Here is a 23485-nt window from a genome sequence, read left to right on the forward strand (position 1 = left end):
AAAGCTAATGGTTGAATGCACAAAACATGTGCTCACATTTCAGCAAAACACACCAGTGTTGTAAAGTGTTCACTTCATCCAACATATCCAAAAGTGCTTTCCATCACCAATGAGTGTGCCATGCACTCACCTTCTTCCTTGACCCAGATATCATAGAAGTCATAAGCACTATAAATGATGGTAAGTCTTTTATTTGTCCACCATTATTCCTTAGTAGCTATTTCCTTGCTACTGGCCCTTGCTAAGAGACTGGATTTCAGCTTTTTGTTGCTCTTCTGAACAAAAACCCTGGGCCGGTAGCAAGGAATTAGCTACTAAGAGATAGCAGTGTCCAAGCAAAAGATTTACCAATGTTTATAGTCATTTTATATACTTTTGTATATGTTGGATGAAGTGAACACTTTACAACACTGTAGTGGAGTGCGGTGTGTTTTGTTGAAATGTGAGTGCATATGTTTTGTGCACTCAACCATTAAATGGTGTTGCACTACAATATATACTTTTGTTTTTTATATACACGTTTTGGAGTCGTGATTGAATGAAGACATTTTGGATTCGTCACCACATGAAAGGATTCACTTCTGTAAAAACGCATTTGACCTATTATAATTTGTAGGTCAACAGGAAAAGCATCTTGAGCACAAGCACGTCTTCTGGAAAGTGATTGTTAAACGCACTAATTTGGACATTCTGTGATTTGAGAGTTGGACTATTATTGGAGTGTGGATTTATCTTGCATGGGATTACTAGAGGATTATTTTATTTCATTTATATGTCTGGATGAGGAGCAGGGGCAGACTGACAACTCATGGGGCCCCCGGGCAATAGGGGATCATGGGGCCCTTGTGTCCTTGCCCAAACTCAAAAAAGCCTATGAAAAAGGTACCAGGGGCATCTCATGGGGCCCTCTACTGACCCCGGGCCCTCAGGCAGTGCCCGCGTTTCCAAATGGTCAGTCCGCCCCTGATGAGGAGTTAGCACACTACACATTCTTGGTTTATATAAATTTTAAGTGAGAGTACACTAAGCCCTGGTTCACATATATGCGGGCTGCGTTTTGCACAGGCACGAGAGCCCATTCTTTTGAATGGACTCCCATACCCCGTGACAGGCAGAGAAGAAGTCCCTGCACTTCTTCTGAAAACGCAGCCTGCACGGGAACCTCGGTTTCCAGTATGGTTGCATTTTCCAGTGCGGGCGGCGTGCCATTAGAACGAATGGCACCCGCCCGCGGGTCTGCATTCCTCTGTGCAGGGGGGTGCGGCTGCACGGATTTTCGTGCGGATCCGCAGCAGCACCACCCGCACCTTTGTGAACCTTACCTTAGTGAGTGGGTGCAGCAATCTTCCTTTATTTTTATGCAGGGTGTAGCAACGCACGAGTGTGAGCCTTTTCACTTTTTTAAACACTGACACTTTCCTCATTACCAGTATCAGTAATTAACAGCAATTTACAGTTATCAATATAATCACTAGAACCGCTGGTTATCTGTCACTTATTTTTGCAGCTACAGGTCAAAGTCATGCTACATCATTATGTTAGCATTTGCTGCTACCAGCTGCTCTCTAGAGATCTATAGCTAAGCCACAGAGGTGACTGCAGAGCGATTATCACTGGGGGAGCTTGTAAATGACATAAAACACGGCATAAACTAAAATGCTGAGAGACTGAGCAACAAATCACCATAAAATGAATTAATTATTGATTCCATAGAAAAGAAAAAAAAAAGCACATGCCAAGACTTACATCTTTTCAGAACTGAGAAAGGTAAGAATCTAAAGTAAACTGTGCTAAAAAGCTTACAATGTACGCAGTTTACCTGGAAGGGATTTTTTTTCTGAACAGACTGAAATTTTCATTAGGTAAATCATACTTGGAATTACAAAAGGAATGAGTCACCGACAGCACAGATACTTTTATCCTATCCTTTTGTTTTTTTTTGCTGTGGATATTATTTCTAACAACCAGACTGGCCTATAAAGGATTAAAAATTATGGTTTTGAAAGGAAACCGTAAACCTCTTGAACTGAGAAAGATTATTGTGTTTGACAACAAATGGGTCTGCGCAGATGGACTCTGCTAATTCTGTTTTCCTACATGGCTGTCCAAGGTTTTTATGTGTTTTCTTCCTCAAGTGATACCGCGCTTCCTGTCACATTGCTTTCCCTTGATTGCTTTGCCTTTCTTGCTGTGTTGTACATTTTCATGACTTATATGTCTTCACAGTTATTTTTTTTGATTATTTTTGTGATCTGCAAAGCATTCCTATGGAAACCAACCTTGCTGTACTTGTAGAGGACAATAGCAGTAAAGCTTAACTCCAGGCAGATATAAAACACAAAGATTAGTATTTATATTAAATAAAGAATAAATCCTTATATTAGTTTTTTCCACTAGTGTAAATACCTGAAACAAAATAAAATTTCTGTAAACCTGCGCTTATGAAAATTGTAGTAAATAATCAATAATCAAAATAGAGTGTAAACATACAGTATAGCAGCTGAACACAAAAATTTGATACCAGGCTTTAAACTACATAAAGTGCAGTGCTTAATAAAGTGACAAATAATTCGTGAAAAAAAATTGTGAAAAATGTGTCATAAAAAATAGTCCATCCAAAAATAAAGAAAAAGTCCCCAGAGGCTATGATGAAACAAAGGAAATCCAAGGACAGTTGTTGTGTCACCAACCACAAAAGGCTTACCAGAAAGGCATGACCCCCTGTTAAGAGTGGTCAATCGCACTTTCTTATAAACAACCCAGAAAGCCAGACAATCAGATCCTCCTCCAGATGACCAAGAGAGCAAGTAATGACCTTCCAAACAGTGCACCTTAATTAGAGTAGCTACACCACTCAGGATAAAGTTCAGACTCGTGGTAGGAAACATGAACAACTCCAAAGACATGCTACTAGGTTAATTGGCTCCTGTCTAAATTGTCACTAGTATGTATGTATATGTATGAATGTAAGTTAGGGACCTGAGATTGCACACCCCTTGAGGGTTAGGGACTGATGTGATTGTACAATATATATATAAAGTGCTGCATAAATTGATGGCGCTATACAAGTACCTGAAATAAATAAAAATAAATAAATGTGAAAAAAAAGAGTGCAAAACTTTATCTGTAGTCCTTATACAGGAGGGACCCAGACTTCTCAGCACCGGTTGCTGCCAATGACAACAGCACAAGACAAGGGGCTGAAGACCGATTGTCCACAATCACAGCCTCTGGGGACTTTTTCTTTATTTTTGAATGGACTTTTTTTTATAATGACACATTTTTCACAGTTTTTTTTCACTAATTATTTGTCACTTTATTAAGCGCTGCACTTTATGTATATACAGTATAGTGTAAATACCTGAATTCAACTTGAATCAGCCTCTTGCAATGTTCTGTATAGCAGCACTCAGAAAGGGAGTGAGTGGGCCACACTGAAAGCCAATCAGGTGTGCTGCATGCACATGTACTGCCAAGGATCGTACTGACAGGAGGAGACAGAAGAGAGAGCAGCAAAATGACCTCATCAGTCTGCTGCTTTTTTTTGGCTGATCGGTTACAGGTTGCAGATGGGGAACAACATCACTGTATTCCTTAAAGTGGTATTAAACACAAAACCAAAAATATAATATACTGCAGTGTACCAATCTTTAGATGTGGTGACTACATTTGATTTCTTTTTTTAGGCTTTTGTCCCTTCTGTTTTCACCTGGTGAAATGGCCAGTAACACACCTCCTGTATTACAGTGCCCCACTCTGGATGAATGAGCACAGGGGGTACCTTTGGACAGCAACATTGTTGGTCTGGGGGGATGGGAGTGTTAGATGTACTATCAGATTTAGATACACTTACACATTGAAGTCAAACTCCAGCTAACAATTTAAAAGAAGTTATAGCAATATTTGTGTTTCTTTTAGGTTAAAGGTTTTAAATAAATAAATAAATAAAATCTGATCATTGTAAGCACTCCTGTCACTATTAGCTGGTTTGTCTCAATCCTCTAACTTCTACATGTGCAGGACAGCTAACTGGCAAGATCACCAGGTGAAAATAAAAGAAAAAAAGCCTACAAAGAAAACAAATGCAGCAAATTGGTAAGCTGCAATATTATAAATGTTTGGGTTTAATACTGCTTTAACTGTAACAGAGAAAATGGAGTCTTGTCTCTAGCAAGACTGTGTAAATCTCAGGACTAGACAGACAGGGATATAAATCCTTTGGAACATGCAACATCTCCCTTTTAGCTGTTTGCATGGAGTTACACTCATGAACGTAAACATTGATAGAGGAAAACATTTTCTTGGAACATACCTCCAATTAGCATGGTGCAAATGGAGAAGATCTTTTCTGCATCACTGTTGGCAGACACATTTCCAAAGCCTACACTAGTAAGGCTGCTGAGAGCAAAGTACAAAGAGGTGATGTAAGAACTCCGGAGGGAAGGTCCACCCAGAAGCTCCACAGTTGTTTGGTTGATTAAATCGCTACTATTGGAGTGACTGCTGGTGTTTACTGACAAAACATATCGCTGCACTTGACTGTATGGCATTCCCAAACGTTTCGAAAATTCATGTAACCATCCTTAAAAAATTAAAATAAAAAATGATTTCATCAGTCACAGAGAAACACAGATTCTGCTGCTTAAAAAAAACTTTGCTCATTGCGGTAATATAGTAGGATGGCTGATACTCAGACTATAGGAACAATTCACTAAGGAATTACACATGGTATATTTTCATTATAGGCTTACACAATAATTGCATAAATATTCACTTTAATTAAATCGTTCACATAGGTTATATATGAAGTGGCTTCTGGGTGGTGATAACTGAGGTTTTATGAGATGTCTATTGAAGAGAGCTGGTAATGAATTCATTTTAGGTGGAGGTAAAATAAAGCTTTGTGATATAAAGCACTTATTGAGAAGTAAAGTGTGGTAGTGGTTTGTATCTAGCTTATAGAAGATGCATGTTTATGAATTGAATATTTTAATCTTCAATTCACAACTGTGAGTAATCTGACCTTTATGATATTTCTGTTTCAATAATTTTAGACGTAATCAGTTGTCACTAGATGGGATATACTCTTACCCTTTAATAACATATGAAAATCAATACTTACTAAAAACGGAAGCATCACACCAGTGTTGGGCTGTATGTAGACATAATACATCAAAATTACATTGCCTTTTTATATAAGCTCCACCCCATCTGCCATGTGATTACTTTGGCAAACACTAATGCAAATATGTGCTATTGAAAGTGGCATTGGGGTTGAGTTACTAAAACTGGAGAGTGCTAAATCTGGTGCAGATCTGCATAGAAACCAATCAGCTTCCAGGTTTTTTTCATCAAAGCTTAATTAGACAAACTGAAGTTAGAAGCTGATTGGCTACCATGCACCGCTGCACCAGATTTTGCACTCTCCAGTTTTAGTAAATCAATCCCTTGTCTGCCTTATGTATACAGTACTATTTTCAACTGTACAGTCTCCAAACAAGAGAGCCTTCTGACTCCTCAGAGTATTCTCTGATCTCTCTTCCTCTTTATAGTTTTTTTGCTGAATGTAGCCACAATTTTCTAGGAATTCCTAGAAAGGGGCAAAAAAGGACAATACTCAAATGTTAAGGCTTGGTGCCACATCCTCAGTCCCTGCTGCTCTATGCACTTATGGCAAATACAGACTTGCACTCACGCAAACCTCCACTCAACTAGGAGGACATCAAATCTAACCATTTATCTACCCCCCAGCACATATGCATTTACACACACCTTATAATAAAATAGAAGAGAAAAAATATCACAGTTTAAAAATTAGAATGCAAATTTTATGGCAAAAAATATGTTAGATTTTTAGAAAATGCAACCATTTGCAATTAAGGACATCAACGTCAATCACTGCAAATTCAGTAAGCACATCGGCTGACTTTGAATTGCTTCGATCATCATAAGAGCAAGTATAACATTAAATGACAGAATGGTACTATCTTAATGCATTCTAAAATATCCAAGTGGCCTAATATGTGAATGCAATGTTGATATATAGATTTCTTTTAAAGATCTAGGAAAAAAAGAAAATCAAGGGTGGTTTAATTGACAGGTCTAAAAATAGAATTTGGTGCACTTTAGAAAGGATTCTGCAGTACTGTGCTGAATGTCATTTCTTATCCATCACAATTAAAGGTCAGTATCAACATTTATTATAATGATTTTCTGTACTTCCTATGAATACTACACTTTCGACCAATTAGTATAAACATCAAAATAGCACCTACTGTCTATTGGAAGTATCAGTAATCACAGTTAGATTAGTTTTGTGTCAGTAGGAGTTAAACATTATATTCTTTTCTAAATTAGATAAGGTATAAAAATAATTCCATACAAATGTGTGTAGAAAAAAATCCTGGTACTACCATGGCACTGAAGTAAACAGCAGCATCAAGCTAAAGTGAATTTCAGGGAAGAAATAGTTGCTACATTAAATTATAATTTTAAGTGTATGTAAAGGCAAACCTTTTAGAAAATATTAGGTAGAGAAAGGAAGGATTAGGACCCATGTCAAGCTTTTATTGCTGCCCTTTGCCCCCCACTGGGAGATGTGCCCATCTGTTTGTCTTGGTAGCCATTGTCATTGAAACAAAAAAGTGAGGAACAATCCAAAGTTAAAAATGTGTCATCAGAATAAGAAGTATAGGTAAGATATCCAAATGGGGACAGGGGCGGTCTGACAACTCATGGGGCCCCCGGGCAATAGGGGATCATGGGGCCCCTGTGTCCTTGCCCAAACTCAAAAAAGCCTATGAAAAAGGTACCAGGGGCATCTCATGAGGCCCCCTACTGGCCCCGGGCCCTTGGGCAGTGCCCGAGTTTCCAAATGGTCAGTCCGCCCCTGAATGGGGATAAATGTTCTTCTGATATGTTTTTAAGATTGCAGTTCTCTTCCTTTTCTTCCTATTCCCCTGTTGAGTCTCCAGAACAGGAAGTGATGGGGAAATCTACCTAGTGGAAGAGAGACAGTAAAACTAACCTGACCTAAAATGAATACTGCCGAAGCATGTGCTGTGCTAATGATGCTGACTTGTTGTCAAACCACAAGCTCATATTTTCTGAAACAACTTTGAACTGGTATTCAAACTAGCCCTCAAAGACACACATAGACAGATTTTCAGGAGGAAAATGACTACCAATCAATAAAATGAATTTTTAGTCAAATTTTGAGTAAGTCTAGTTTTTGGGAATAAAAAGTAATGGACTGCAATAGTTACCCTCTGTGGCTATTAATCCAGACTGCCTTTAAATGCACTTGTGCCAATACTATGGACATTAAAATATTTAGACAACAAGCAGTAAAATAGCTTTAAAACACCATCATTGACATCTGTCGCTGTATCGTCAAGATTTAATTCTCAAAGACCACAACAAAGACTCTAAAGTTGGGTTTTAGTCAGTTCGTAACAGCTTAGAAATACCTGCTGTGTGTTTTCGTTAGAAAGCTGGATGCCAAGATTCTGTTTCCATAGAAAGCCAATTGGAGCTATGATTTCAGTGTATCTTTTACAAAATTTTAAGAACAAATTTCTCCTCAAAGCCTATAGCTACAGTGGTAAATTAAGTTTAAGGTGCTTTTACTGCTTCAGAATATGTAAATACTTATTTTGTATTGTCTAGTCACAGGTCTACTTTAGCCCCTGTATTTTTGTTTATTAACGGTTTACCATAAATACATATTCACATGACCTCTGAAGATAAGGGTTAGCCAGATTAGTCAGTCAGATACTCTCCTTCTGTAGGGACCGAGGTACCAGATGCTTATATTTTCACACATCTGGCCACTGAAGATCATTTTCTCTGGCAAGGAATTTTAGCCCTTACCATGAATGTTGATATAGCCAAGTCTTTTGGCAATAATAGCCTGCCTGCTCAAAATGTTTTATTTTTTCCACTTTAATGAAACCTAGAATTGGTCTTGCAGTAAAATATTACAGTTTTTCCTGCTCTTCTAGTCATCATTTTTAGGTATACCAATGCAGATTAACCAAACTGTTTCCTTCAGCCTCTCTGCTCCTAATCGTAACTTGTCCAACATGGATATGACATCTTATCTTAATTCTTAGGTTAGCCATACACTCCTAGATTTCTCCATCCATGCTAAACACCATAGATGGAAGAATCTTCTCCTGCCAGCTACTGTATTCTAACAGCACCCATGGCTGTCTGAATTCGTGACCAGTGAGAGCATCTGTTTGGATGTCAATACTGTTCAGCTGACAATTTTCCACTGATTCGTTTAATTTTAAATAAAAGTTTTCATGCTGGGAGGTGTCAATAGGACCACTCACAGATCTCAATTTGAGCCATGTATAGCAGGCTTAAAGGATAACTTCACCTCTAGGATTATGTTACATGTTACACCCATATTTAGGGTATAACATGTGACATGCTCCTATTCACCCACCACCCGCTGCCAGAGCCCCCCTTCCTGTGACAGAGGGCGAAGGAATCCTCTCCCCGCACCAGCTTCCATATTATAAAAGTGGTGTGATTGGTTCGGGGCTCTGTCCAAACAGCTGCATGATTCATTCACAGCAATCTGTGTAAAAGTCCCATCTACCACCATGCAGATGGCTTGTAGTTCTCAATGGACTGCGAGGGCACTGAGCTCCCTCATAGTCCATTCACACTACATACCTTTCTGTAACTGAAAGCCCTAACAAAGCTGCAGGCAATGTGTGCAGGAGCCTGGCATTGCACCCATGATTCACTAATCATGGATGCAATGCTCTACAGGCTCCTGTGAAAGAAAAAAAAAAAGAACATTCTTTTTCCTGCAAAAACATTTGAATTTATTATTTTTTTCACAAAGGTGAAATTATCCTTTAAATCGAACTAATCAAAAGAGCTTTGAGATAAGTGGGGTGAGACAGTTGGCCTGTCGGAGAAGTACAAATCTGTAGAAACCCCGTCAAAGGGAAAACTCTGTACACAAAGTTTTAGTCCAGAAACCCAGCTCGGAACATGCCATAGAATAAAATTAGCAACGCTAAGGTATTTCACTTGCATGAAATATGTGACCACATAAATAAAACACTTATTCTCTCAAAAAAAAATTAACAAAAGATTTGCTGAACAGCCAACAATACACATGACCAATATTTATTAGTCTACCAATCTCTGTCCATTGTAATAATAATGAGTATAAACATTAATTACATTTCTATGTTATTAACCCCTCTGTAATTTTCTTCTCAAAACAATCTAAAGGGAATTTACAAAAAAAAAGAAAAAAAGGAACATGAGGATCAGCTAACAGTTAGAAAGCTAATATACTCATTACATTGAAAAAAGCTAAAACTGAAAAGGAACCATCTCAGCACCTGAAACTTCAGAAAGTGCTGGATATCTGGTTCCATCCACCAACTCCACATCTCTACAAGACAATGTAGTTATGTAGTGGTCAGCGGATGGAAACACAGCACGCCATGGGTGACCAGGCATCTGGCACACCCAAAAGCTGAAAATTTCTTGGTAGCCGTACAGATCAAATACATGGGGTGCGGGCAGCAGGATATTACTGGGAAGAATTTGTATGTCTTTTTAATTTGGATGTCTTTTTAATCAAGTAACAAAGTTTCTTTAATGAAATATTTAACTTTATATGACTGTCTCTCATCAAAAAACATTAGTATTTTCTATAATTTGCAAAGTAAAAGCACAGACTAATATCCCTTTCCTGGTCAAATTTATTTTGTTTTTAATTTAATTGAGGACTAAAAATACACTTCTACAACATCCATTATTTTCCTGTAATGTCTAAATATCAGGATTGTAATCTAGCCATTAATTCTTGAAAGTGGAGATAGAAATGGAAAATCTTTCCCTGCATTAAATAGTAATAAAATCATTTTTCTGCTCCCTTGGAGTTATAATACACCTGCTTCGCAATAATGCACAAGTTTTACAACCTTCCTGGGCTTTCTTCCAACAACATGTTGTGAATCGCTGCACTTAATTAGCTACTTATAACCTGTTCATAAGGTCCCAAGAGCTGCAACTTTTTGAAGAGATGTCGATCTTGCTTCACGCATTTCTTTCCTGGCAATGGGTTTTGAGCCAGAATATAACCTCCTAGCTAAATAACTGTAAATTCTTAATATGAAATGAATTATTTACTTGTTATATCAGGTGTTTTATGCTATTTGTAGCTTGTTCTGCAAGGAGGAATGCTTTGTTATTCAGAATGTGCTGTAGGATGAAAGTAACATGAATTTAAAATATACTGTTTTTTAACATTTTACTATTCAGCCATTGTTCCATTTCTATTTAACAACGCAGAACTCAGCAAAGAGTAACAGAATGTTTATTCTTAATGGAATATCCTGCTTTAATGTAAATGTAACCATGGATGTGAGAAGACTGTCAGTGGATCATGTAGATTTTGCCCATACTGGGCAATGTTTTTCTTGCATATGGGTACCAACGGACAGGAATAGACATCCTTTTTGTTGACTCTTTTGATTTAACTGTGTAGGAATTAATGACTAAAATGTTTGGATCTGTTCATTGTTAATGTTTTCTTATAATATTAGGTTTCAAGCATTATAGCTGCTATTTAGAAACCCACCCTTTGTCACTCCTGCATTGCCCCATGGATAGTAATATGCCAACTCAAGAGTTACAATGAATAGCAATGGGATCATGATCACTAATTTGACTACTATTTAACCAACTTATACCCGCTTCTTTACCAGGCCAATTTTCAGCTTTCAGCACTGTTGCATTTTGATAATTGCGCGGTCATGCAAGATTGTACCCATATGAAATTTTTATCATTTTCTTCTCACAAATAGAGCTTTCTTTTGGTGGTATTTAATTGCCGCTGGGCACTTTACTTTTTGCGCTATAAACAAAAAAAATGCAAAAAATTATTTGTTTCTATTATAAAATTTTTCAAACAGGTAATTTTTCTCCTTCACTGATGTGCGTTAATGAGGCAGCATTGATGGGCACTAATAGGCGGCACTGATGGGCAGTGATAGGCAGCACTAATGGGCACTGATAGGCAGCAGTAATGGACGGCACTGATAGGCAGCACTGATAGGCAGCACTAATGAGGTGGTACGGATAGTCGGCACTGATAGGCAGCACTAATGAGGTGTCACGGATAGGCAGCACTGATAGGTGGCACTGACTGGCGGCACTGCTAGGCATTGACTGGCACAACCGCTGGGCACTGACTGGCACAACCGCTGGGCACTGACTGGTAGCACTGACTTGCAGCACTGCTGGACTGCACTGATGGGCACTGGTGGGTGGCACTGGTGGGCACAGGTGGGTGGCACTGGTGGGCACAGGTGGGTGGGCACATGTGGGTGGCAGGGCTGGACACAGTTAGGTGCCACTTCTGGGCACAGGTGTGTGGCACAGGTGGGTGCACTGCTGGGCACAGGAGGGTGCACTGCTGGGCACAGGTGGGGGGAACTGGTGTGTTTCACTGCTGGGCACCGATCATCAGGGCACTGATCATCAGTGCCCTGATGATCGGTGCTGATCCCTGCTCTGACAACTGCCGGTTCTCGGCAGTACTTTCCTCACGCTCTGACAGCGTGAGGAAAGTGCAGCCGAGAACCGGCAATTGCATTTCCCGGTGACCAGCTTGTCATTGGACACGGCTGATCACGTTGTAAAAGGCCGCTGTGATTGGCCTTTTACCACATTATGTGATCAGCTGTGTTCGTAGGACACAGCGATCATGGAGATCGCTGGGTGCGCACCACCGGGGGCGCGCAGGAGAGTGCGTTCTGGGAGGACATCATATGACGCCCTCCCAGAACTGGCCGGCCGCAGTGTAGCCGTCATTCGGCTATTTGCAGTTGGAAAGTAGTTAATATCTATGACCTCCTACAATTCACCAAGGCCAGGACCTACAAACTTAAACATATGCATTTCCAGTTGCATTAGTGCAGCCTTACCTCTCAGGGATTACTTATTTTTTTTAATAATTTATGTTACGTTTCCCTCTGTCAGATCAAAGTGTTAGGCTGATTATCAGGCTATAAAGCCACCCTATGTCCAGAATAAGTTCAGCAGTACTTTAAATAAACATTTAAACAAATTTCACATAAGAAAGGTGCTGTCTATGTTATATGAAAGAAAAATAGAGTTAGTAACTGACAGTTAAGAGACAGAGCCTGTTAACTTTAATGGGGTCTTACTGCAGACACTGTTATGACATTTTGGCTCCAACAGTAAGGCCTCATTCACACCATTTGTGCAGAAAACTGATTGAAACTGAAGCACAGATTTCACTTGTAGAGACATCAGTTTACATAAGTTTTCATGTGTGCCTCAATGAGTCTTAAACACATTACAGATTCCTGCACAAAAAAAATCTGCACAGGATACTAGTGTTGTGGTGTAAACAGGGCACATAGTGAACAATTGATATTGTTTTGCCCTTGCAGAACGCATGCAGAAAAACTGACCTCTCTGTCCCATGGTGTGAACGAGCCCTAAAAGAACACAACAAAAAAAAGTACAAAATGAATAGAAATAAAAAAGGAGAGCAGATAATCAAGCCTATATTTTTTGGATCTCATAGAATCCCTGCCCGTTACAATCTTTTCCTTGTATACACATATTATACTTTACGTACACAATGTTAAAAATGTTTTTAAAATAATGATTATTTTGGTTTTATAGCAATAATAATTGGTAATAGTGAATAATTCTCATCCATTTCATTCATGCCAATTTATTTTTTATCAGTTTTACTCATGTTTCAGGCTTCCCCTTTTGTGTATATATACATATATATTTATCAGATATTTTATTAATATTGAAATAGTAAAAGTATCTAATAAAATTATAATCTAATATGTTCTCTTTAGTGCAATTTGACCTAAATCAACATTACCTTTACTTTCCTTATGCTTAAGTGTTATATTATTTGTAGTATGGAAACATAGCGGCACCACTCTAGGTGTAGATTTATCATAAAACCAGACTTTAATAGGTAAACAACTCATAAGGATTGGATGTAAATTCGCATGTCTAAACAATCATTTAGACATGTGTATTTACATCCAATCCTTGCGAGTTGTTTACCTATTAAAGTGTGGTTTTATGATAAATCTACACCTAGAGTGGCGTCGCTGTGTATTCTTTCTTCTTTTGTGCATTAGAGTTGCTTCTTGACCGCTGACTGCCTTCTACCCTGAGATCCACATCTATCTGGAGATATCATGTACCTTTGGACTTGTGTGTAACAGGACATTGCTGGACACTCACATGTCCGCCATTTTTTACCTATATGGTTTTTATCTTATTTTATTTTTTCTATATATATAAATATAGGATTATAGTTGGATTATACATCTGATGTTGTCTCCCTAGCACTGCCCACCACTCCTCCCTATGTTTATATTATTTGAATCTCATTTTGACTACATATCCTACCATTTAAGACTGTCCATGACACCTGTATTCAGACCTTCTCCCTAGGTTTCTACATGTACTTCTTCTTAAGAATTTTTGTGAGTGCAATATTGTTTTAAAATGTACTTTTAATACGCAACTGTTTAGATATGTAACATCTTTCTTATTTTTCATCTTTCAAAATAATTACACATTATTTTTATTTTCTCATGCATAGTCATGAATGAATTCATTACCTGGAATTTTTTTTGGAAGTTTTTATTTTGAAATGTATTTGAAATGCACTATGTACAAGTACATCTGTGAGTTAGACCACTACAGTTACCAACACAGCAACAATACATTCAAAGGCCATGTAGTGGCTGCTACCAAATGAGTAGAGCGGGTTTTCTTTAACTCCTTCTTCAGAGCAGTGCCTGTGCTACCACTTCACAACCAGACAGGTTTAATAGAAGTTAAAGCCTTTAAAATGTATAAAAAATGAAAAGGATGGCATTCTCCGAAAACTGCTGCATTACACAACATTTTCTAGATGAGATTCATACAAATGCCCATTGCTCACTGGTTCTCTTTAAATGTGGCCCTGCTTGATTACATGAAGCTAAAGGATACAGATCAAAAGGCTTACTAAGTAGTCCTGGTATGTTTCATTAGAGCTGTTGATCTGATTCATTTGCATCAACAGATTAAATTCCCTTAGAGTAATTCAATTCTCTTTCCTATGTTTTGATTACTGTCTTTCTATCTCTTTAATATCCTTCACCTGTGCCTGCTGAATCATCATTCACATCTGCCTTATCATCTGCTTTGATTTGTTTTAATTAATCAATAGTTTATTTTTATTCTAATAACAATAAAATAGTTACAATATTTATGTTGCCCTCTCTCTGGTTTGAAACTCATTCAAATAATAATTGAAAGAAAAAAATATAGGCTTCATTATCTGGGAGCCTGAAGCTCAAGTCTTCTATTTTTTTCCTATTCATTTTGTACTTTTTTTTGTTGTGTTCTTTTACGGCTCGTTCACACAATGGTGCAGAGACATCAGTTTTTCTGCATGCGATCTGCAAGGCCCTGTTCACATCACAACACTAGTATCACATGTAGATTTTTTCTGCACATGATTTTTGCAACATGTTTACAACTTACTGGTGCATGATGATGATGTCTCTACAAGTGAAATCTGCACGTCAATTTCCATCGGTTTTTCAGTACATAAGGTGTGAATCAGACCTATAATGGATGTCACTTATTTTTAGTACCTAAGAAATTCAGGAAACTAATATATTTAGGATTGTTATGTAGTTCTAACCATAATAAATATGGAAAATATGTGAAAAGCACATATTCTCTTTAAAGCAGAAATAACCCTGTTTTAAAAAAAATGTTGACAGGTGGGCTATTTATGACACTAGAGCTCTTCAGTCAGTGTTATTTTTTTTGTGTGTATGTGTGTGTGTTTACTGAGCTGTGCATGTACAGGGACAAAGTAACTCCCATACAGGGGCGGACTGACCATTTGGAAACTCGGGCACTGCCCGAGGGTTCGGGGTCAGTAGGGGGCCCCATAAGATGCCCCTGGTACCTTTTTCATAGGCTTTTTTGAGTTTGGGCAAGGACACAGGGGCCCCATGATCCCCTATTGCCCAGGGGCCCAATGAGTTGTCAGTCCGCCCCTGCTCCCATATGTAGAAAGACAGAGTGAAGAAAGTGTCAATGATGGAGGGCAGCGCAAACATCGCAGTGCTGGAGGGAATCACTTTTTAAGACAAGTGTACCAATTTGCACATTATGGCAAAAAGCTCTTGGGGCCCATTTTTTAAAATTTTTACTGGCAGTTAACTTCCGCTTTAAGGAATAAAGGTGTTGTTTGGTAAAGAATACTTACCTAAGCAATACCACCTAGACAATCATAGATTGAGGATTCACAAGCTATAGTATATAGCAAATTGTTCTTGAAATATGTTAACCAATTTTATTGTGTTCTGGTATCTTTACTACACTATTGGTTGCTTCTGCATCTTCACTGATGACATTGCTTTCTGTATCATTAGACTCAGTCCTATTCCAAAGCTCTTAAACAGTAGAATATCCTTATCAGATATGAATCCCTTAACCAAACTGTAGTGGAGAAAGGGCCATCCCATATTCCTGATGCTTTGGCCTCTGCTGGCGTTATCCCCAATATCCAATCCTGGTGGTTCCCTTTTAGAGAATTATATCCAGAAACATTTTAAAATCATAACCAGTTTCAATGCTGCTAACAATACTGGCTGCCATAATTTACCAACTCCAGCAACCATATGGGAATTCAGATGTTTGTATTCTGCAGGCTTACAATGTGTGCTCCTAGCAAACCTTCAAACATAACAGGCTTTACTTTTTTCTGCTGTTTGAAGCTAATTTTGGCATAATTGCAAGCACAGTGCAGCTGTGTGAGCAACACTGATAGTGGTTCTGCTATTAGGAAGCAGGATTATCACAGCCATTAAAATATATCTTGGGCCCTTTTTTTTAGACCTTTATAAATTTGTGACTTTGTTCTACTTTCAAGTAAATGTAGAGCTGGTCCATAAAACTCAAACAGCTATTGACTTCATACTGAGCAGCAGGGATCTCGGAGGAAATTTTGTTCAGATGTGATGGATCAGTGCTACAGACGGACTGAGCACATTTTCAATAAATAATGCATAGATATATAATCACAGTGCTGCTAAATGTGTTTTCAACTGAACATTAAAATGTATTATTGGGTGCCCCTTGAACAATATGATTGATTCAAAGAAATAGGTTGAATCTTTTTGTGTCGGTGTGGCTAAACAATATGATTAATTGTTCCATGTATCCTTTTATGTAATTATTTAAATTCTGACAGTTTTCATATACCCCAATGCAACACATAAAGTAGTGTGTTAACCTTTCAAGGTTTGTAAATTACAGGGAATGTTGTAATAACTAATAATGTCTAAAAAAAGAATCAGATTGTCTATTGTGATTCACCGCTTGTTATCAACCAAATTATAGGCATCATAATTTCTCTTGACATGTGACTAATAAATTATTGCAGCAATTACAATAAAATAGGTGGGATGAGTTTAGAGAGGGACACAGTATATGGTCTATATCTATGATATGCTGGTCTTTTACATAAATGTGAAAGAAGAATGCAGCAATTAACTATGGTTATCATATGTTTTATTATATTATTGGTATGTTTGTTTCTGGTACCAAAAACCCAGCCTAGCACCCCAGAACCTGGCTGTGCAACACATTTTGACAAACTTGGGTCTGACACAAGGCTCCAACTTTAGCGATGCCATACTACAGTTCTATAGTGAACATCCCTATTGGATGCCTTGTTTCTGTTCCTGAACAGTTTAAAAAATCTTGCTTTAGGTTTTAAGCTCATGAACTTTGCACCAAACGTTACTGAAATCTATGGGGACCAAATCTTGTTATTCAATTCTGCCCATTTATAGTTATTGCAGTTATCGTCAAACACAAGATAAATAGCTAGATTGATAGATAAAAAAGACAGTGCTCACTAACAATATAGCTGATGTGAGCACACCCTTTTATAGAAAGGGAGTTGGTTATCCATTCCTACTAATTATTGGCTCTTATGATTACAGACTATGCACTGCATTATAGGTTGTTTTTGATTTCTGGCAGCAAAACCTGAAAACTTTTCAGCCAAAAGTTTGTGATTAGCAAACTTGCAAATTTTAGGTATCATATTTTCTGACAGGTTCACTTTTTTAATTTTCTTTAGCATTGGACACAAAAATATGACATGGCATAATTTCCAATATTATTATGCTAAGAATTTGCTTTCTGTGCCCCAAAATAATGAGATACTGGACAACAGATCTACGCTCTCTTGTGCACGGGTCAAAAAATCCTAAAGTGGCCTTTTCACTGCAGGCCAAACAGGTCCTAGCCAAAGTGTGGTGGTCTTCTGCTCCCATAATTATCCAGATAAAATAAAATATAGGCATGGTTCCTACTGAAAAATTTCCACAATTCTTAATGACTTAATGTGCAAATTTAAAAACCTTTGGACCCCCTGGATTGGACTCTATCTCCCTATTGACTTTGACCACACATTGCTGATCCTTCGATATTTCTGACAAACACTCTATACCAATTGGGCCCTGAAAAAGCAAGACCCACCTCCAGTTGCTCCCCCAATCCACCTCCCTTCTTATTCCGACTCTTCCTGTTACCCCTTACCCCTACTTTTTTTTTCTCTTTGCTTCTTCTAGTTTCACTTGCTTTACTCTTTCTTTGCACAACCCTAAAAACTATAATCTCTACAGCTTCAGAAATTCTGGAAAACTGATATATAAAATTGTTTCCTTTAAAGGATAATTAATAAAGTTGTTACTGTTAGCATGTATGAATTGAAGCAGAGGCTCTGCATTTGTTTACCTCTAACCTCATAGTGAAATGTCATCCATACTTAAAGCAGCTTCAAGAGAGAGGATGTGCACATGGGGACATCTAAAGACTTCTTTTTCAGCAAGTCTCCCACACAACACCAACTTTAGACAAAATTCTAAACTGAAACATGAAAGCACATTGCACGGTAAGATCAGGAATTGAGCTTGCAGATATACAACACAAATAAGCTCTTCTTAGAATCTTTGAGTAATCCATTCCAGTAGGGCACTATTGGGACTGATAAAATTAAAGGTAATTGTAAGGCCAAAAATCCCATAAGTTTCATGGACAGAGAGCAAATAAAAAACAGCAAGTAAATGTTCTCATGCCTTTAATCTAATGTTTTGTGATGGAAAAGTATTTATTTTTTTGTTTGAAATGTTATATTCCACTCACCAATCTCATTGTCGTCAATCTCTTTCTGCCCAATGAAGTACCAAACACATGCCATCCAATGGGCAAGCAAAGCAAACATGGACATGAGAAGCGTGAGCACCACTGCACTGTATTGAGAGTACCGATCCAGTTTCTGGAGCAAGCGGAGGAGTCTTAATAGACGAACTGTCTTCAACAGATGAACACCAAAATACTAAGAAAAAAAAACATATCATTTAAGTACTAGTGAGTTTTCAGATGCCAAAATGTATCTTTTAGAGCTGATTGACACATGTGCGGTGCGGATTGAAGCTCAGGTTTCACACCTAATTGATACAGTAGTTATTCATTGGTTCGTGTCAGGTTTATAACAGGTTCAGGACAGGATTAGCTCAAGATTTTATCTTGTTTACACATATTTGGCTTAGAAATGGTTCCTATAGAAGTCAATACCCTGTAATCTGCACCTGAAGCTGAAGGCACTGCTCAGAAATCGTACATGACTCTTTTTCAAACCGCACTGAATCCGCACCCAATCCGTACCACTGGTGCACTAGACATATCTGAACAGGCACCATAGAAAGCAATGTTTTTTCACATGTAATGCCAATTGGGTGCGGTTCAAACCGCATCCAATCCACAGATATGTGAACTGGCACTTAGCACAGAAAATGTTGGAAGAAACTTACAAACAGGTAGAAGAACTGGTATCTACATCTAAAACAAATACATTCTACTGAGCAGCGCTAATAAACAAACAAATGCATACATCAAAATTGTCCTAACAAATATTAAACTTATACATTATGTGAAGTTAAAATAAAAAGTTCTTATTCCAGCAGATGTTGATTTTTCTAACAGACACAGTGCAGGTGCTCCAAACAGTGCTCAGTGATCCCTCTCCTAACAGAATCACCCACCATAAATGTTTGCCTTTCTGGTAACAGATCGGCAAACTCGGCATTAGAAAACTGTCCTTGATGGAACAATCCTGTTAATTCCTCATTCACAAGGAAACCTTTCATCCAGCCCAATAGTTCTCCTCTCCACAGATTGTATCATTCATGAAGAAAGAGCAGCACAATAGTGTACTTCCACACTAACCAGATGCATTTTATTAGGCAACTCCTACTCACATAGGAGTAAGCCACACAAGCACTGCATTCATTATTACAAAGCCACCAGTCTTCTCATACACTTGTCAAGCAGGCTGCTGGCAAAAACTGCTGCTGTGTATGCAGCTCTGGATAGAAGCTCCTTTCTGTGGCAAACTGCGCCACCCACCAAATTAGCCAAGCCGAAATGTGTTTCGCCCGCCACGGACTTTGTCAAGAGGGTGACTATTCAGGTGTAAATGTCCACATTAAATAGAACCGGGACTAATTAACCCCTCCTGTTCACAATGCGGAAATGAAACATTAGTATAGACAGGAAGCCTAATAAGCAACTTTATTCCCTCTAATCCACGGCTGCCAATGCTCATTGTAACTAGCTCTCCATACACAGAACCGAGTATCAATAAATATTTGTTAGGTCAATTTTGATATATGTATTTATTTGGTTATTAGCACTACCCAGTGGCCTTTACTTGTTTGTGTTCTACTATTTTTACATGCACTTGTTGAAGATTGTTTAGAGCAGCAGCACAATTGTTTGAACACCTAAACCTGCTACACACATTGAGTTATTTTTTGTTCAACCCAGCGGGCTGAATAAAAAAAACTTGAGAGATCGCTTTTCTAACTAAAGCCTGGTATACACATTGAGTTTTTTTTTTCTTTCGTTTAACCCAGCGGGTTGAATGAAAAAAAAAAGGAGAGGTTGCTGTACTAGCTAAGTGATGTTAGTGCAGCTAACTCTACCACTGTGCCTTTGTGTTCTGACAGGGAGGCTCCCCCTTGCCAGAACACACTAAACAGAGCTTGCAGCCATTGGCTGTGAGCACTGATAGGATGCTGGTTTTCTTTAGACCATATGCACATTTCGAATGTTGGATATTTGGACCGTGCGTACCCAACCTTACACATTAGCATTAGTAAAAGTGTTGAGTGGGGTATGAATTTACATCTATGGTCAGTAAAAGAATTTGTGGCAACTTTGATTGCTCTTACTAAAAATAGCTATGACTAATGAACTGTTTCTAATTTGTTCAATGAACTGTGCTTTTTGTAAGTAGTTCAGTACAAACTTTACTAAGCTCACTCCATTAAAGCTAACATCCTTTGACATTTTATGGTAGTCATGCATACACTAATATATATTCTACTAAGGAAAAAGGACCACATCAATTTTCTCATTTAGGATAATGATGCTACTTACCACATTGACACTAAATGCATAGAGCAGGTCAAAAGGTAGGGCAGCAATAAGGTCCACAAAGAACCATGTAGTTGCATAGTGCACACAAATAGAGCGAGGGTCATACACCACTTGACCAGATTTGCTGACATATGTTGTACGGAAATTCAACAAAATATCTAGGGAACAAAACAAATAGGAAAGATTAGGAGAGATTATAGCAAAGCCAAATACCACAGTAGGATTTAAAAAGCGTTTTATCTTCAGGAAATAGAAATCATGATGTTTTTAACAATAGTTGCACTCTTAGTACTATTTTGTGATCTGAATGTAAACCGTAAGTCCCCTTAAAATGAATTCTTTCAAGTTGGTTAGAGACAGGTTTTAATCATTGCTGGGTATTTCAAGTGTATCTAAAGCCAAAACGTTTTCATTTCTAAATAGAGTGGTGAGGGATCGGTATCACTGCTAGGTTATTATTGTTTGTGAGAAAAATGGACAGCACTCCAAGTTGAACATTACCTGAATTCTTTACTGATGTCATTAATTCAAAAGAGAAAAAAATAGACGTGAGAAAATCATTCCACATATTTTCCACATCCCTTTCTCATGGTGTGTCCCCAAAATTGCAGTGAAACGATGACAGTTTTGTGCTTTACATTTATGATCTAAGCTGGCTATATTCTCACATGGTGACCATACTATCACTGTTTGCCATGCGCCCTCTAATCTGAGGCATTAAAGGTTTTAATATGAGATGTATTGTTTATGGATTCTTTTTTATTTTTGCTACTTGTGTCCCTGTTGCAGAGATCCACTTTGTATTTGTCCTGGTGACCAATAATTTTGTATATTAAAGTTTAAGTTGTCACCGGAACAGGAATATTCCAATGGGACATTTGTTCAGGTGATAACTGTCTAAACCGTGATATCTGCAACAATGGAGAGATTTCCTCTCATCTCTTCAGTTGGGTAGAGATGGTAAAAAACTGACACTGGCTTTAGCCATTTCCTTTTCTATTCAAAATGAAAATGCTTTAGATACTTTACTCTTTCAGAAAACTTAACACAATATTTTTGCCCGTATGTGAAATATACAATTAGCTCTAATGCATAAGTCTGTCCAAGGGAACAAAGAAGAAGGGTAATCATGAAAGGTCTCATTCTTTTGGTTTCCCTCTGTCAACATTTTTGCAAGTATCCTCAATCTTTTCACATACAGCTCCCCTATCTTTCAGTGTTCCACAATTGCCTTGCAAATTTAATGTTTTAAGGCCTTTTTTTCTAATAGCCATTTTTAGATAACTCATTCCTGATGTTCTTAAATAGCTGACACTTTTTGCCATTCTAAATTCAGTTTTCCCTCTTACTGACTTCTAAAAATGTAGCATTTCCAAGTAAATAATTAACAAGATGTCAGCAAATGAAACATGGACCATGGTATTAGGCCGACTGTGAATGATAACGGGAAAATCTTCAATATATTTTCTTCCCCAGGACATTGGTTCCAGAGCTTACTTAAATATTTAGATATAGCTTCTTTTGTGAATGAACATCGACATGAGAATCACTTAGCTCTTTCACTGACATGCTAAAAGGACAACGCTACAGGGTTCCAAGCTTGCCTGCAAAACAGATATTTAATAAATGATAATGTTGTTTGTTTTTAAGAAATAAACAGATGATCTGGCCAGCAATTCTAGCATTCATTAGGAGAAATGCCCAGGATTGGATACACATCCAAACAAGCCTTTAGATATGATATATTAAGGCAGCTGTTAGAAGAATATGCAAAACATGTCCATGTATTGTCAAGCACAGCCAGAGTCAATGTGACAATAAATTTTAAATCTGCAAAAATCTATATTTAAAGAAATCAAAGTGTATGCACTCTGGCAGCAAAATGAATATATATATATATATATATATATATATATATATATATATATATATATATGCATATCATACATGCTACCAATAAACAGCTCAATATATCTGAATTTCTGCTGGAAAATTATAAATAAAAAGTGCAGCGCTCGTAATTAAAACATAAAAATTATCAACTCATTTTGCATTTCCAATATCTGCATTGTAAATAGTGACTTTCATCACCAATGTGATATCATCAGTAAAGTTTGAAAATGTGTGCTAATAATACCTAATACCTTAATGCTTACTTAATAAGTTATTCCCCAAATCCAATTATGCCAATTTAACATTAATCAAACAACTTCCATAAATAACTGCTAAGTGTGCTGTGAATACTAACATCCACATAACTGTCCTAATAAACCATCTCAAAATTAAATTAACGTGAGTCCACTAAAATCCATAAAACTCAAAAATGTTTGTCCTTTTCTATCAACACAACCCTGAATGATTCCTCCCCCAACACCCGTGGGGTTAGCTTGCCTCCTAAATGGATCTCTGAAGTTACCGTATATGCGGCCAATCACTGCTTTTTTTAAGAGTAGTCTGGATTCTCAGCTTGTGTGTCAATTTAAATGGAGGATGCTTCAAATAATCCCACAAACTCCACCCAACTCTCTGATCCCAATAGAGGGCAATATTCCTCATAAAAGAATACAAAAGGACATCTAGTGCTTTCTGTATGTGATCACCACTAATTTCTCAAATCATTGCACTAACAAAAAATTGGTAGTAAGCAGACACATCTCTTATCACAGCGGCATCCGCAACAATACAATCAACTCACTCCTCCAACTGACTGACGAGATTGCTCTATCCCCCTGCACGACGGAGTCACCATAGCCACCCTGCTTAACGCGTTGCATCCTCAAGAAGGGCTTCCTCAGAAGCTGGCAGCCAATCAGAGTGCACCACCATTTATACAGACCCTCCCCTAGTCACTAAGCAACCACTCATAAACAACCCAACCAGTGCCATTTTCCCAAAGTATGTCTTCCAGTCAAAT

The 23485-nt window shown here is 37.9% G+C and overlaps 1 protein-coding gene across 1 annotated transcript in view; it reads right to left on the reverse strand.

Moving 5' to 3' along the window:
• LOC149474119 (voltage-gated delayed rectifier potassium channel KCNH8-like) overlaps positions 1 to 23485 on the reverse strand; it is a 625264-nt gene that overhangs the window by 84211 nt on the left and 517568 nt on the right. Inside the window, exons 6-8 of the mRNA XM_089671799.1 lie at positions 20572 to 20729; positions 18274 to 18466; positions 4313 to 4582 (exon numbers count right to left, since the gene is read on the reverse strand). Of these exons, the coding sequence (XP_089527925.1) occupies positions 4313 to 4582; positions 18274 to 18466; positions 20572 to 20729 (621 nt within the window). The remainder of the gene's footprint in view (positions 1 to 4312; positions 4583 to 18273; positions 18467 to 20571; positions 20730 to 23485) is intronic.

Source organism: Staurois parvus, unplaced genomic scaffold, assembly GCF_062004578.1.
Source record: "Staurois parvus isolate SC_StPar_1 unplaced genomic scaffold, SC_StPar_1.0 ptg000011l, whole genome shotgun sequence".
NCBI classification, from domain to species: Eukaryota; Metazoa; Chordata; class Amphibia; order Anura; family Ranidae; genus Staurois; species Staurois parvus.